The sequence below is a fragment of the Eleutherodactylus coqui genome, chromosome 5, assembly GCF_035609145.1.
Source record: "Eleutherodactylus coqui strain aEleCoq1 chromosome 5, aEleCoq1.hap1, whole genome shotgun sequence".
Lineage (NCBI taxonomy): Eukaryota > Metazoa > Chordata > Amphibia > Anura > Eleutherodactylidae > Eleutherodactylus > Eleutherodactylus coqui.
Genome location: NC_089841.1, coordinates 93,120,730 through 93,134,490, shown reverse-complemented (window position 1 = coordinate 93,134,490; position 13,761 = coordinate 93,120,730). Strand labels below are relative to the sequence as shown.

General features: G+C 42.0%; 1 protein-coding gene across 1 annotated transcript in view; it reads left to right on the top strand.

Annotated features, from left to right (window-relative positions):
* Positions 1–13,761, top strand: part of SV2C (synaptic vesicle glycoprotein 2C) — a 143,563-nt gene that overhangs the window by 111,819 nt on the left and 17,983 nt on the right. The window contains exons 4-6 of the mRNA XM_066601887.1: positions 6,571–6,704; positions 7,461–7,550; positions 11,099–11,209. Of these exons, the coding sequence (XP_066457984.1) occupies positions 6,571–6,704; positions 7,461–7,550; positions 11,099–11,209 (335 nt within the window). The remainder of the gene's footprint in view (positions 1–6,570; positions 6,705–7,460; positions 7,551–11,098; positions 11,210–13,761) is intronic.

Genomic DNA, 13,761 nt, shown 5'->3' with positions numbered 1-13,761 from the left:
TTATTGTTCTATTAAACTACTTGTGGATACTTGTACTACAGGTGGGACCATAACTGCATTATACCACCTACCAGGATCGGGAGGGGGGGGGGGTTGTTGAAAGACCCCCTGTAAAGTAAGTCATTATTTGTATATCTATGATCTGTCGCCTGGAGCGCTGTTTTTTTTTTTTTTTACACATTTTTGTTACTACGTGAAAAAGACCTGCAATGGATACTTTGCATGCTGTGGATTTTTAAATTTGCAACATACTCTATCTGCTATGGAAAAGCAGCAGATTTTCAATGTGTATTTCATTCATTGCAATATGTGAAATCCACTGTGAAAATGTAAAACAAAGTCATGTGTGGATTCGCTCACAGAAAATTCTGTGATGATTTTCTTGATGATCTATCTTGTTTCTGCAAAAAAACAGATTGTAGACAATCGAGAAATTACACAGAAACACCTTGAGAATTTATTGCCTCACCCTCAGTTGTATGCATCTAGAGCCTTCCCGATAAATCCTCAAGATTTTTTCTGCATCATTTCTCTAGTGTGTGCAATCCGTTTTTTTTGCATTTTGTGTAATCTGACTGTGTGACCCCCTGACCTGCACCACATCAATCCAACCCAGGGTGTGCTACCATTTGTCTTAGAGGTTGGCATAGAGGGGTGCATTTATAAACCAATTTACTGCAGTTTCTGGAATTAAAAAAGTCACAAATTATTTGCACAGGCCACTATTCGTGGAAAAATTAGCAACTTTTGCGCTGGTCCTGACACTTTCCCTAAAAGTGGGTGGGGCTTATTGGGAGGGGACGTGGCCACCCCAGAGTGACAAATCTATGCATCATTTAGGCCAGAAATTGCCATCCTGCACCTTTTTGGGTATTAGGCGCACCGTCTGAAATGCCAGGCGTAGTAGATTTTCCCCAGAAAGTCGTAAAAAGCATGCAGTGATCCCTGGAAAAAAGATATGCAAATAGGGGATGACCTCACCAAGATTATAAGCCAAAGCGGTCATGTTGAAAGACTTGTTGAAAGGTCTGACACTGACTAAGGACTCCTTCACATGAGCGTATGCACATTTGTGCACGCCTCAGCACTGCATTTTTGCGGAACGAAGAATGTTTTTTTTCTGCGCGTATCGGCATACTTTACAGTACTTTTTCCACTTGCAGGACATGTTCATTTGTTTAAGGCAAACAACACAGAGTGCTCGAAATGACTAATTGCAGATGTGTCCTTTTTCCAGCATTTGTACCCCTCCCCGTTGACTTCTATGGGTAACTTTGGTGCTCAAATGCACAGAAAAGTAGAGCATGTGGCGTTTTTATTTGCGCGACCGAAATGTGAATGAACCTATTAATGGGTTCTATCTCAGCGTATTGTACACACAAAAACGCCTAATAGGGAATCTACTGTCCAGTAGGAGGTGCTGCAAAGGTACTTATCATCCCCTATTTGTAAAACAATGCAAGTAAAAATGGATATGTACATGTTCTGTATGAAATAAGTCGCTAGAATAATTTTCCCCGGCTGGCCCGATAATCGCCACACTACTTTAGAGGACTTTAAAATAATATCTGCAGAAATTTTAGGGAGTTGATAAACTTGGAATTTGCATTTTCCAGTAATATTCAGGCATCTTATTGATTCTTTGGATGACAGAGTAAAAGAACGCTATTGTAGTAAATATAAAATAGAAGAAAAAAGAAGCATATCAAGAAGATACAGAATATTGTTATTAAGCCTATTTAATCCTGTGCTCAATGAGAACCCTCACTGGTTATATCCCAAAGATGTATTATATTAAATATCTGGAGCAAGTTGGTAAACCATAGAAGAAAAATCCCTTTACAAGTGTAGGGGAAAAAGTAATTAAATGGTTGGATCCATGACTGTAGCAGATAAGATAAACACGTAACACAAAGGGCTGAAACACATTCACTGCAGCTTCAATATTTGGATGGAAAAAGTGACTCAGCCGCAGCTCATTAATCATTTTATCAAGGCCGGTTTCTGCATTATGCTGTGATTATAGCCAAGTAGAAATCTACATTCATTGCACTTATTGTGAGCAAAAGGGTGGCGGAGATAAAGCTGCACAGTGGATTTAGTGATAGATGGTGTACTGTCTGGATGGAGAATAGGCAGGGTACTCTGCTAGCAGTGCTCAGCAGGTATCACTGACATGTCACTGAAGGACACAGGATAATAAATAGAATGGACTGAGAGGGAATGTTAAAAACCCGACGGTGGAAAGACTTTTGTGATAAGTTTACAAAGTGAGTAATACTATAGCTAAAGGATAAAATAGAAGAAGTTAGCAATTTCATAAAAACATGTACTGTATGTACAAATACTTTTGTCCATGTGTTATATCATCATTTGAAAGCATCCTATTGGACAACAATGGGTGGTGGTGTTCAAAGTGTAGTAAAAATGTCATGTTCTCCTTATTCTGTGGGTCAGTACAATAACAGTGAAATCAAATGTATATAGTGTTTTTAAGTACCATTGTTGCCATATTTTGACCCTCATAACTTTTTTCATTTATTTCTCGATAAGGCTTTATTCACACGAGCATATATTGGCCGCGCTTTTACACCCGGCCTATACACGCTCCCCATCTGATGCATTGGTTTACAATGCATCAGTTCAGATGGGCGTATTCTCGCGGCGTAAAGGTGCCGGATGGCCAAGATAGCACATATGAGCGCACTTCAGATGGGTGCTTTTATATTGCCCAGGAAAGATAGTTCAGGAACTATCTTTTGGCCAGAATACGGCGGCGGCTCCTATAGACTCCTATGGGAACTTATGGAAACTGCCGGAGAAGGGAGGTGGGAGGGAGTTTAGCAGTGTGTCTGATAAACTCCCACCCCCTTCCCTCTGCCCCTTGTCAACTGTTTGCAATGGGAGGTGGCGGGAGCTAGTTGATCAGCTCCTGCCCCATCCCGCCCTATCCCATTGCTGGCAGCCGACAAGGGGCAGGGAGGGGTTGGAAGCTTAGCATACTAGCTCCCGCCCTCTTACCTTGGCGAGAGCCAGCGAGGGGGCGGAAAGGGGGAGGCAGTTTAGCGAAGGCAATTCGGACTCTGTGTATATGCTCCAAACCCGGGCCGTCTGAACGGGCGGACAAACAGCAGATATGTGCGCCTGTTCACGCGATTTTCCATCGCGCTGTGGCCGTGACACAGCTGACCGAAAATTACTACGCTTATGTGAAAGAGCCCTAAGGCTGCATGAGGGCTTGTTTTTTGCGGGGTGACCTGTAGTCTTTATTGGTACCATTTTTAGGTACATATTACGGTTTGGTCACTTTTTATTTAATTTTTCTTGGAGATGGGTGAACAAAAGAAAGCGCTATTCTAGCTCTGTGTTCACTGTGCACGATTAATAATGTGATATTTTAATAAACGGATGCTGTACCAAATTTTTTTCTATGTATTTTATGCAACAGCTGGGAAAAGGTGGATTTTTTTTAAACTTTGAATTTTAAATTGTTTTTTTGTGATAACTAGAAAGTCATTATTTTGCTTATTTTACATCTTTTATTATTTGTCTTCATTGGCGGCTTTTACTTGTGATCATTTGTTTATTTATACAATATAATGCAATTACTATGGTATTAAATTAAACTATATTTTAAAAGGGTTCCTATTAAAGATGTGTCACAGACACATGTTAATAGGCAAGGTATCATGGCATCCCTGGGGGACATCAGAAGGCCCAAGGATGCCATGACACCCAAACGGCACCACCGCAATCTTATCGTTGCAGGGCCGTTCGGTACATTTAAGTGCCAATTGATCAGAACATTTAAATGCCGCTGTCATGTCACAGCCATGATCTGTGTTATGTTGGATTGTGGCTGTTGCAGTCGAGTGTCAAGGACAGCCTATACCTGCTGTTTATTGAGCAGGCTCGGCTCCCAAGCCTACTGCATACGCAGCATATGTTATGGATGTCTGTATATGTCCTAATTGCATGGGGCATATGTAGTTCGTATGTGTATAGCCATATGGCTGTCAGGAAGGGGTTAAAGTAAAAAGTAAGTATACCGAAGAGAATTGTTGTGTTTTTAAATGTAGCTTTACTTTAAAAAAACTGTTACTTTCAGTAAAAAAAAATCTCAGTGGCTGGCATATTGGAGGCACACACATATTTTTTGTATATAGAGTGCTTTATGGTTGTTGAAGTAAATGGGAGTTAAAGGGAACCTGTCACTAGGTCATGCAACCTATACGACATACAGCATGAACTCGGGACAGGTATGTACTGTATGTATGCTGCAGCATTTCAGAATAAGCATACTTTGGAGATGCCGCTAGGCGGAGCCCAGAGCCACGGGGGTGGCACTGCGCCAGCTTGTACCTGCCCACATCATCTCCATGTTAGTTTCTAAAGAGAGCGCCGTGAATCTAGATCAGTGTTTCCAAAACTCCCGTTGTCACAACCCCCTCAATAGGTCATTCTTTGAGGATATCCAGTAGAGAGAACACCTGTGGCAATGACTGAGGCACTGACAATGATTACATCACTGTGCAATACTGAGGAAATCCTGAAAACATGACCTGTTGGGGGTCCCTGAGGACTGGAGTTGGGGAACACTGCTCTAGATGATGTGGAGATGTGACGGGGAGAGGCCGGTGCATGGACCTGGTATCTGGTTTACTTTAATGGATAGATAAGTATCAATAGATATATAGTCTTCAGGAAAAAAAGATGAAGAACAGCCCCACCTCCCCCAAGAACTGGCAGTTAAGATGGATACACAGTATTGTCTGTACAATACAGCTGTAATTAAATAAAAAGTGAACCACAGAAAAACAGGAGTCAGTGTCTGTCCTAGTGGTTATTTCAAGACTTTTTCCTATTCATATGTATATTAAAATAACATCAAGAAAATTGTAAAAATTATATCTTAAATTCATAATAAAATCCTAGCTACAGCTTTAGCGGAGTTTAACTTGACTGTTATTGCGTAAGGCCTCATGCCCACGACCGGGTCGGATTCCAACTGTGAAATTTCGCAGCAGAAACAGACCCTGTGCCTCGGCATTGATCCCCGCGTACCTGACTTGTCTTCTCTCTCTGCTCTGTGGATGTGCCGTCTGGCACGCCGCCGCCCATGCACAGTGCAGAAAGTTGTGCCGGCGATAACATGGATACGCCACGAATCGCAGCGGGACGGATGGCTTCCATTGACTGCAATGGAACCCGTCTGTGCGAGACTTGTACTAGAATGGGACACACTGTGATGTTTCCCCACAAGCGGAAAATCGCAGTTGATATCCGCTCGTGGGCATGGAAAAGCATTTTCCTTGCATGTCCTATGGGGGGTATTTGCTGGGGGATTCGGAGGCAAACACTATACTCACCAGTCAGGATCAGCGGTGAGTGTCTCGGCTAGCGCGTCTGCATGCATGCGCAGTTCAGGGCATAACACTGCCATCGCGCAAGCAATGACGCAGATCCGCGGCAGCTCGCCACGGGACGGACAGCTTCCATTGACTGCAATGGAAGCAGTCCATGCGATTTTTTCTGCACAAAATAGAATATGCTGCGATTCCTCCCCACAAGTGAAAAATCGCAGTTGATTTCCCCCTCATGGGTAGGGAAGTCTTTTAACATGGCATGTGTATGGATGGACATTTGGTGCAGAATTCGCGACGGGCATCTGGCCGTAAATTCTGCAGCGATAATCCGTCCGTGGCCATTGGGCCTATAGTTAAACTTTGATACTTCTGTAGATGCCATTTTCTCATTAAACACTCTATTTAAGTTTATATGTTCTGATTTGGTGGGAATTAGTTAGAGCAATTAAGGCAACAGAACATGCACATGAGGAATCTGAGAGTTACATTATATTGTTACTACTACTGTTACTACAGACTTTAAAGGGGTATTTAGGGCATTTACTCAGGATAGGTCAGCAACATTTAATTGGCGGGGGTCCACTGCTGAGGTTCCCCACTGATCTGGTGATCCTCCGGCTCACTGTCAGTATAGCCGGATGTCCTTGTCAGTGGTCAGGACGGAGGTGTAATAGATGACTTCACTCTCATTGAAATCAAAGGGGGTAATGCCTTCCATTACACTTCTAGCAACTCATTGCAGTCAGAGCCAGAAGCGTAATGAAAGGCATCGCTTCCATTGATGTTTCAATGAGAGTGAAACCATCTATTGCACTTCTGGTCCCGAGTGGCAGACTCCCACCAATCTACTATTGATCACCTATCCTAGGCACAGATAATCAATAGTAAATGCCTAGTATACCACTTGAAGTGCTGAAGCACCTTGCCCCACCAGTTATACTTGCATACATATGGAAATGCCAAAGGCTCCTATAGAGATGCATGCATTTTCTAAACTAATATGAAATAATTTCCATTCGTCGGATGAGCTCTTACTTGTCATTCCCCCATCTCAGTCCTATTCCTATTCAGGTTGGTTGAGCCAGAAATGGGTCATTTATGATCTGATTCAAGATCAGAGTTCTGATAATAGAGAAGCGTAGTAGGCAGGGCGAGGCAAAGAACAATAATCTTGCTGAATGTAAGAATGTTCTTTATTTTTCAGGATGGAGTTTCAGTATGGGATCAGCCTACCAATTCCACAGCTGGAGAGTTTTCGTCATTGTATGTGCACTACCTTGTGTCTCTGCAGTCGTGGCTCTCACATTTATGCCAGAAAGTCCACGATTCCTTTTAGAGGTGAGAACTGAAATAAGAGCTAAAGTAGTAGCACAATACTTATCCTTTCTTTCCTAAGAAAACCAATCTTATGGTATAGGCGGAGCAAAGATAGGTGTACACTGAGTTATTTTTGTTCAATATGTATCTTATGCCTATAGACACAATTCATTGTTGCTCTATCTGTTGTCATACCAATTACATTTTCTGAGGTCATAAAAAATGGCCAGTGGTATGAAACAGCATAAAATACTAAAATAACCAATATCCACCAGTTAAATCTCTCACCACTCCAAAACCGACACACCAATGGCCCCCGCCAGCCTTTGCTTACTTTAGCAGTCTTGTGTTGTACACCACTGAGGTGAGTGTTTGGCTGCAGTGGTCACTTGGGTATATGGGCACATATTCGCTGCAGTCAAGTAAGCAAAGACCATCAAAGCCCACTGGAGCAGCAGGACTGCAGCAGCTGGGGATTTAACAGCTGATCACTGTATGTATGAGAGATACAATCTCAGTACAACTGATGGGACAACTAATGTAACACAGGGGAAACTTGGTGTAACATACATGACTTCTCACCGGCCAATAGATTGGGGGATCCACTATCTATAACATTCATATTTCTTATTAGGGCATATTAAAAAGGACAACCTCTTTATAGAAATAACTTATTGTTCTAATTAAGTGTTTTGACAATAGATGGGCTTCTTTAAAACACAATCTGCATTAAATTATTCTTTTAACACTATGTACACTATTATTTCATTGCAATAGACTGGCAAACATGATGAAGCCTGGATGATCTTGAAACAAATTCATGACACAAATATGAGAGCTCGCGGACAACCGGAAAAAGTATTTACGGTGAGTGTCAAGAAATATTTATTTCCCACCAATGAAATGTATGTATATATACTAATATGTGTGTGTGTGATATATATATATATGTATATATTTATACACTAACTGATATACCCGGCTTCACCTGGGTTAATTTGATACAGGTGTTCACGTTATATTCGCACAGAAAATTTTATGAGGTCAAGGTTACTTTAGAGGAACCAAGGAATAATATATGTATACACATAGAGGAGCATTAGATTCTCCTCAGGCTGCATTTACTGATGTCCCTCTGCAGAATGTGCCACCCCTCCCACTCTCCTCAGTTAGGACCTAAAGAATGCTTGTGCCAAATTTTGTGCTTGCACAACACCGGAAAGCTACATTACATAGGAGTGCACTTACTTTTGCAATTAGCATTGAATAATCATGTTGTGAACCCTTTACTTTTCCTATTTAGGACCTAAAGAATGCTCATGCCTAATTTCACGCTTGTACGACACCGGGAAGTTACATTACATAGGGGTGAACTCACTTTTGCAATTAGCATTGAATAATCGAGTTGCGACCTCTTTACTTTTTGTATTTAGGGCCTAAGGAATGTTTGTGCCAAATTTCATGCTTCTATGACACCGGGAAGTTACATAATATAGGCTTCCACTTACTTTTGCAATTAGTATTCAATAATCAAGTTGTGGCCCCTTAACTTTTCCTATTTAGGACGTAAAGACTGGTCATGCCAAATTTCATGTTTGTACAACACTGGGAAGTTAGAGAATTAGATTAGGTAAATGACACAGCGGTGCCAATACTTTTGCACTTAGCATTAAATAATCATGTTGCGACCTCTTTACTTTTCTTATTTAGGATCTAAAGAATGCTCCTGCCAAATTTCATCTTTATAGGACACCGGGAAGTTAGATAATTAGTGGCAAGTCATTCTTTCAGTCAGTCAGTCAGTCAATGAGGGCTTTCACCTTTATATATATATATATATAGATAGATAGATAGATAGATAGATAGATAGATAGATAGATAGATAGATAGATAGATTTTTTTGTGGATCTTATGGATATATATATTCCTAAGATCCACAAAAATGGTCACCTGCTACTTAAACATGGAAGCAGACATGAAGATGGCATTACATATTAGCATAAGCAATTTTCTGTTTTCCCTAAAGTATGCTACAAATAAAAACTTGTATTAATGAGCCATAAAGCATAAACTATCAAGATTTTTCTGACTACTCTAAGGCCAGTTTCACACAAGAGTATTGTAACATGTTCGTGATACATGTCATGTCATCTGTATTTCATTAGTATTTGATCTGTATTTGTTGTCATTGGTTTTATTTTCTACTGGACAAATACAGATGCATCCATATTTTAATCACTTTCAATAGACTATAATGGGTGTATTTTTCCCAAAACTAGACAAAGTAGCACATGCTGTGTTTTTAATCCCTCCAACAGTCATGTTAAATTGGAAAAACCCTCCCCGAAAAAGTCACTTTTTTATTGTAGATTTTAAATTTATGCCTCATGTAATTTGACGAAGAACTTAGTTGCCTTAAGTGACATAACTCATTTTAGCCTTAAGAGCCAGTGAATTGTATCCTCTTTTGTGCTCCAGTGATCTTAACTTTTTTTTTTATTAATGTAGCTGTATGACACCTTTTATTTTGCGGGACGAGTTACAGTTTTTATAGGAACCAATTTCGGGTACATATAATGTCATTTATATTCACTTCCCCAAAATGTGATATGGGTTCAACTGCAAGTGGTTGATCTATCTCACTCATTCAATTTGAACTCAACTTCTGTTGCAAAACTGAGCACAGATCACATCTAAATACATTCCTTACACCCAAAAATACTCACTGTCACCAGGTGTGGTAAAGCAAGAAGACTTGCAAACATACACATGCACACTCAAGTAGTCATAGGGTTAACAGTATCAAAGGCTATAGGTTCTGAGTCACGAGGACTAAGCTTATTAAAGTTTTAAGATTTAACCCTTTCCAATCCATTTATTTTTCCTCATCTATTCTCCCTAGCTCCAAATAAATTGGAGCTGGGGAGAATGGATGAGAAAAAATACATTTTCCCTGCACCCTCCTGAACTGACAGGATTCAGGAGGGTGTAGGTGCTCACTGCACCAAGGAGAGGGCCCTGCTTACCTGTCTGGCGTCTTCCGCATTCTCCCTTCTGCCTCCCGTATCGGCGATCATGTGACCGCTGGGGTCAGGTGGCACCCAGCAGTCACATGATCGCCGGGTCGGGAGGCAGAAGGGAGAATGCGGAAGACGCCGGACAGGTAAACAGGTCCCCCCACGGTGTAGGCTCCCCGCTTGGTGTTCATGTGACCGCTGGGGGGTCAGGTAACCCCGGCGGTAACATGATCGCCGGGCAGAATCTCCTGCATTATATAGCACTAATTGAGCGCTATGTAATGTGTAAAGGAGAAGGCAGAAAGGGTTAAAAACCCTTTCTGCCTTCTTCTCGGTGGTGCTTGATGAGCATCAGTGCAGGAATCTATCTGTACCCGATGTGTCTGATGATTGGGTGCAGATGCACTCCTGCACTGCAGTGTCGGTCCTGCCTCGACATCGGAGCTGTGGAGGGAAATGATGATGTCGGGGCAGGCCCGACATTGGATTGGAAAGGGTTAATACAAAAATTTGCAGTGCTAACAAAGATAAAAAGAATCTGAAATAAAATGACAAAAGACAAGCAGTTATACAGTATAATAGAGAAAAATACAGAAGACTTAAAGGGGTTGCCCTGCGAAAGCAAGTGGGGTTCAGCACTTCTGTATGGCCATATTAATGCACTTTGTAATATACATCGTGCATTAAATATTGGCCATACAGAAGTTATACACTTACCCCCTCCGGTGTTGGCGTCCCCGTCTCCATGGCCCCGACCGAAGCCTTCTTCTGCCTGGATTAGACGCGCTTGCGCTGTCTGCCCTCTTCTGTCCGGCTCCGGCGTGCTCGCGCCGCAGAGGTCTTCTGCGCATGCGCAGAAGACTTGTGCGGCGCGAGCACGCCGGAGCGGCCCCTTCAGCGCAAGCGCGTCTAATCCAGGCAGAAGAAGGCTTCGGTTGGCGCCATGGAGATGGGGACGCCAACACCGGAGGGGGTAAGTGTATAACTTCTGTATGGCCAATATTTAATGCACGATGTATATTACAAAGTGCATTAATATGGCCATACAGAAGTGTATAACCCCACTTGCTTTCGCGGGACAACCCCTTTAACTTACAGCAAGTTCTTAACGTCTCTCCATCCCTGAGTGTGGGATGAAAAAATGGAACATAATTGAGCTTGCCTAGCCTCCCAACCATGTTACAGTAGTGTAAGCCACAATCATCTGGCTGCAAAATATACATGTAAGATCTACACTCTTTACACACAGCAGTGCCACGGCTGTTATATATCGGTAATACAGCTATGTGCATGAGGAATGCAATAGGATGTTCAGCTTTACAAGACAGAATATATAAAATGCATGAAATAAAACCTGTAAATAGAGTACTGATTGGACATGTTGATTTTTTTTTGCAGGTCCATAGAATCAAGACTCCAAAACAAATAGATGAACTTATTGAAATTGAAACAGACACAGGCACTTGGTACAGAAGAGGCTTTGTAAGGGTTCGTACTGAACTCTATGGTGTAAGTGAAATAATACAAATAGTCAATTGCCTAGAACCTGCTAAGAACCTTATTACTTTCATTGCAATCTCTTATCCGGCTGATGTCACTTACAAAAGGGGGTGCATTATGTTACGATCATGTGGGCAAACTAAGCACGGGGCCCACACAATCGCGACCAAAAAGGACTGGGTACGCACACGGGTTTCAGGCAACTGGCCCTGGCTATAGGGAGGTTGACCTGGCCCTACCAAAGCGGGGACATTGTCCCAATAAAGGCAGCCCAGCGGTCTTCGGATCTGGGCCCTAGTTGATCCTAGCAGCCACGCACCAGAACGGGATGCATTCACATGCCACATGACAGGGACTGAACAACAGGACACACAGAGCCAGAATACACAGCATACAGCAGCCAAAATGCAAACACTAGTAACAGATGATAAGCTGAATATAAATACCAGGTATTAGTTGATATTTTGTACAAAACATGAAAGCTAGCAGGCCACTTCACGGCTCCTGGTTATACCGCTAGTCCCTACACTAACCAGGAGTCCAGTAGAACCAGACACAGTTCACACAGCACGCTGCAACAGGAGAGGACACAGATCGCAGGTCATACAGCAGGCTAACACAAAACTGACAGAATATAAACAAACAAACAGACATGAACCAGCAAGACACAGATCACACAGCAAGCTTGCAACAGACAAGGATTCATGGCTGCTCACCCTGAACACTAGACACAGACTGACCAGGAGCTGGGTTTATATGTGAGCACAGACCCAGGAGATTGGCTAGCAGGAAGTACCACACCCAGCCAGCTCAATCAATTAACCCTGAGAGTGCTGTGCTGCTGGAAGCACAGTAGTACAACATGTCTCAGCAGCACATGTAACAGATGTTGTATGTTAGGACTGAAGAACGGCACAGACCTCTGGAGAGCATCGTGAGTGTTGTGGACCAAGCCTGTTAGGTAAGTAAAATAGGACATTCCCTGAAAATAAGATCTAGTGCCTCTTTTGGGGCAAAAATTTATATAAGACAGGGGCTTATTTTCAGGGAAACATGGTAGTAGGTTGATGGGTTCGATAGGGATTGTTCTGTGTCTCGTACCTAGTAGACCTAGCCTTCCCTAAAAGAAGGAAACGTAGCAATTGGTAATGCCAACAGAGCTAGGCAAAGGCACATAACATGCAAAAGAATACAGCTAGAAGAGACAGAACAAAAAGGACATATACCTTTAGGCATCCTACCACCAACAGACAGGGGAAACAGACAGAACTGGATTTAGGCATACGATCATAAGACAGGACTTAGACCAAACATAGATAACAGCAGACAAATGTCTGAACAGCATGCATGCACCCAATATGCACCCTTTTGCTTGGCTATTTCCCTATCTTGACATGACAAGACCTATAAACCTATAGCTATTGGATTATACGTATTTGTAGAGTAAAGTTCAAGTTTATCTTTAGTATGTAAAATACAATAAAAGCCCCAATTTAACCATTTGAATGTGATTTAAAAAGTGATTACAATATCCCGAAGCAACCCCGTCTTTCCCCAGTTCTGTGAGTTTGTAGAAACACTAAAAAAGCAATACCCAGTTTCTTGTATAATCCTGATCTAAACGTCTAATCCTATTCTGCGCTCAGACCAACATGTAACCAATGATACAGATCTACTAGTATCAAAATCCCTCCGATTTACAACATCAAATGTCTGCTTAATCTGTGATTACCCAGATAGCCACAATGTTATCTTGTATGATATCATCCACAAATCCTTTTCTTCCATTTGACTAGGGCGGTCTATCCTACTGAGATAAAAGCTGCCCGCAATCTTAAAAAGCCAACCCAGCATTAGCTAATATTAGCTACCAGAAGTGCAAGTTGCATTAATTCCAGTGCATTCATCCTTTAAAATATTAAGCAGATGGCAATCTAAGTATAAGTGCATTGTGCCAGTCTGCATATTATCTATGAATATGTAATGCAAGCGTCTTCAGAAAACAATCAGAGCTGCAGGCAAATCAGTGATGTAAGATAGCGCCATAGTTGGCGCATAGGAAATGTGATCAAAGTACATGGGACCTGTGTGATAATACCATACCATTGTCGTCATCACGTCAAGCGGCATATAAAACAGGAATGTGTGTGGCGGGACAGGGCAATAGCAGATGAGGGTACCAGCTGTGGGTTTATATCACATGGACGGATTCATGAGATGAACATTTGCTCAGCTACATCATTGCTGGCCCAATTGCTGGCTTGTTCTGTACTCAGTAATGACCACTTACAAGACCAATTTAGGTGTCCTCAAGAAGCTACCTTCTGGTATTGTATGTCTAATCTTGCGGCAAATATTGAGTTTGGTGCCCCTTCCTCACAACCAGGGCACATACCCCACCAACCTCTACTAGCCACACCCCTTTGTCTAATAGTAATAATAATCATTATTTGTGGGAAGAATAACCTACCAAATGTTGAATCAGTGGATGCAGAAAGTGTACGGGAGAAAGGAACTAGCAAATGATTATTTCTACAAAAACACCTTGATTATTGCAGCAT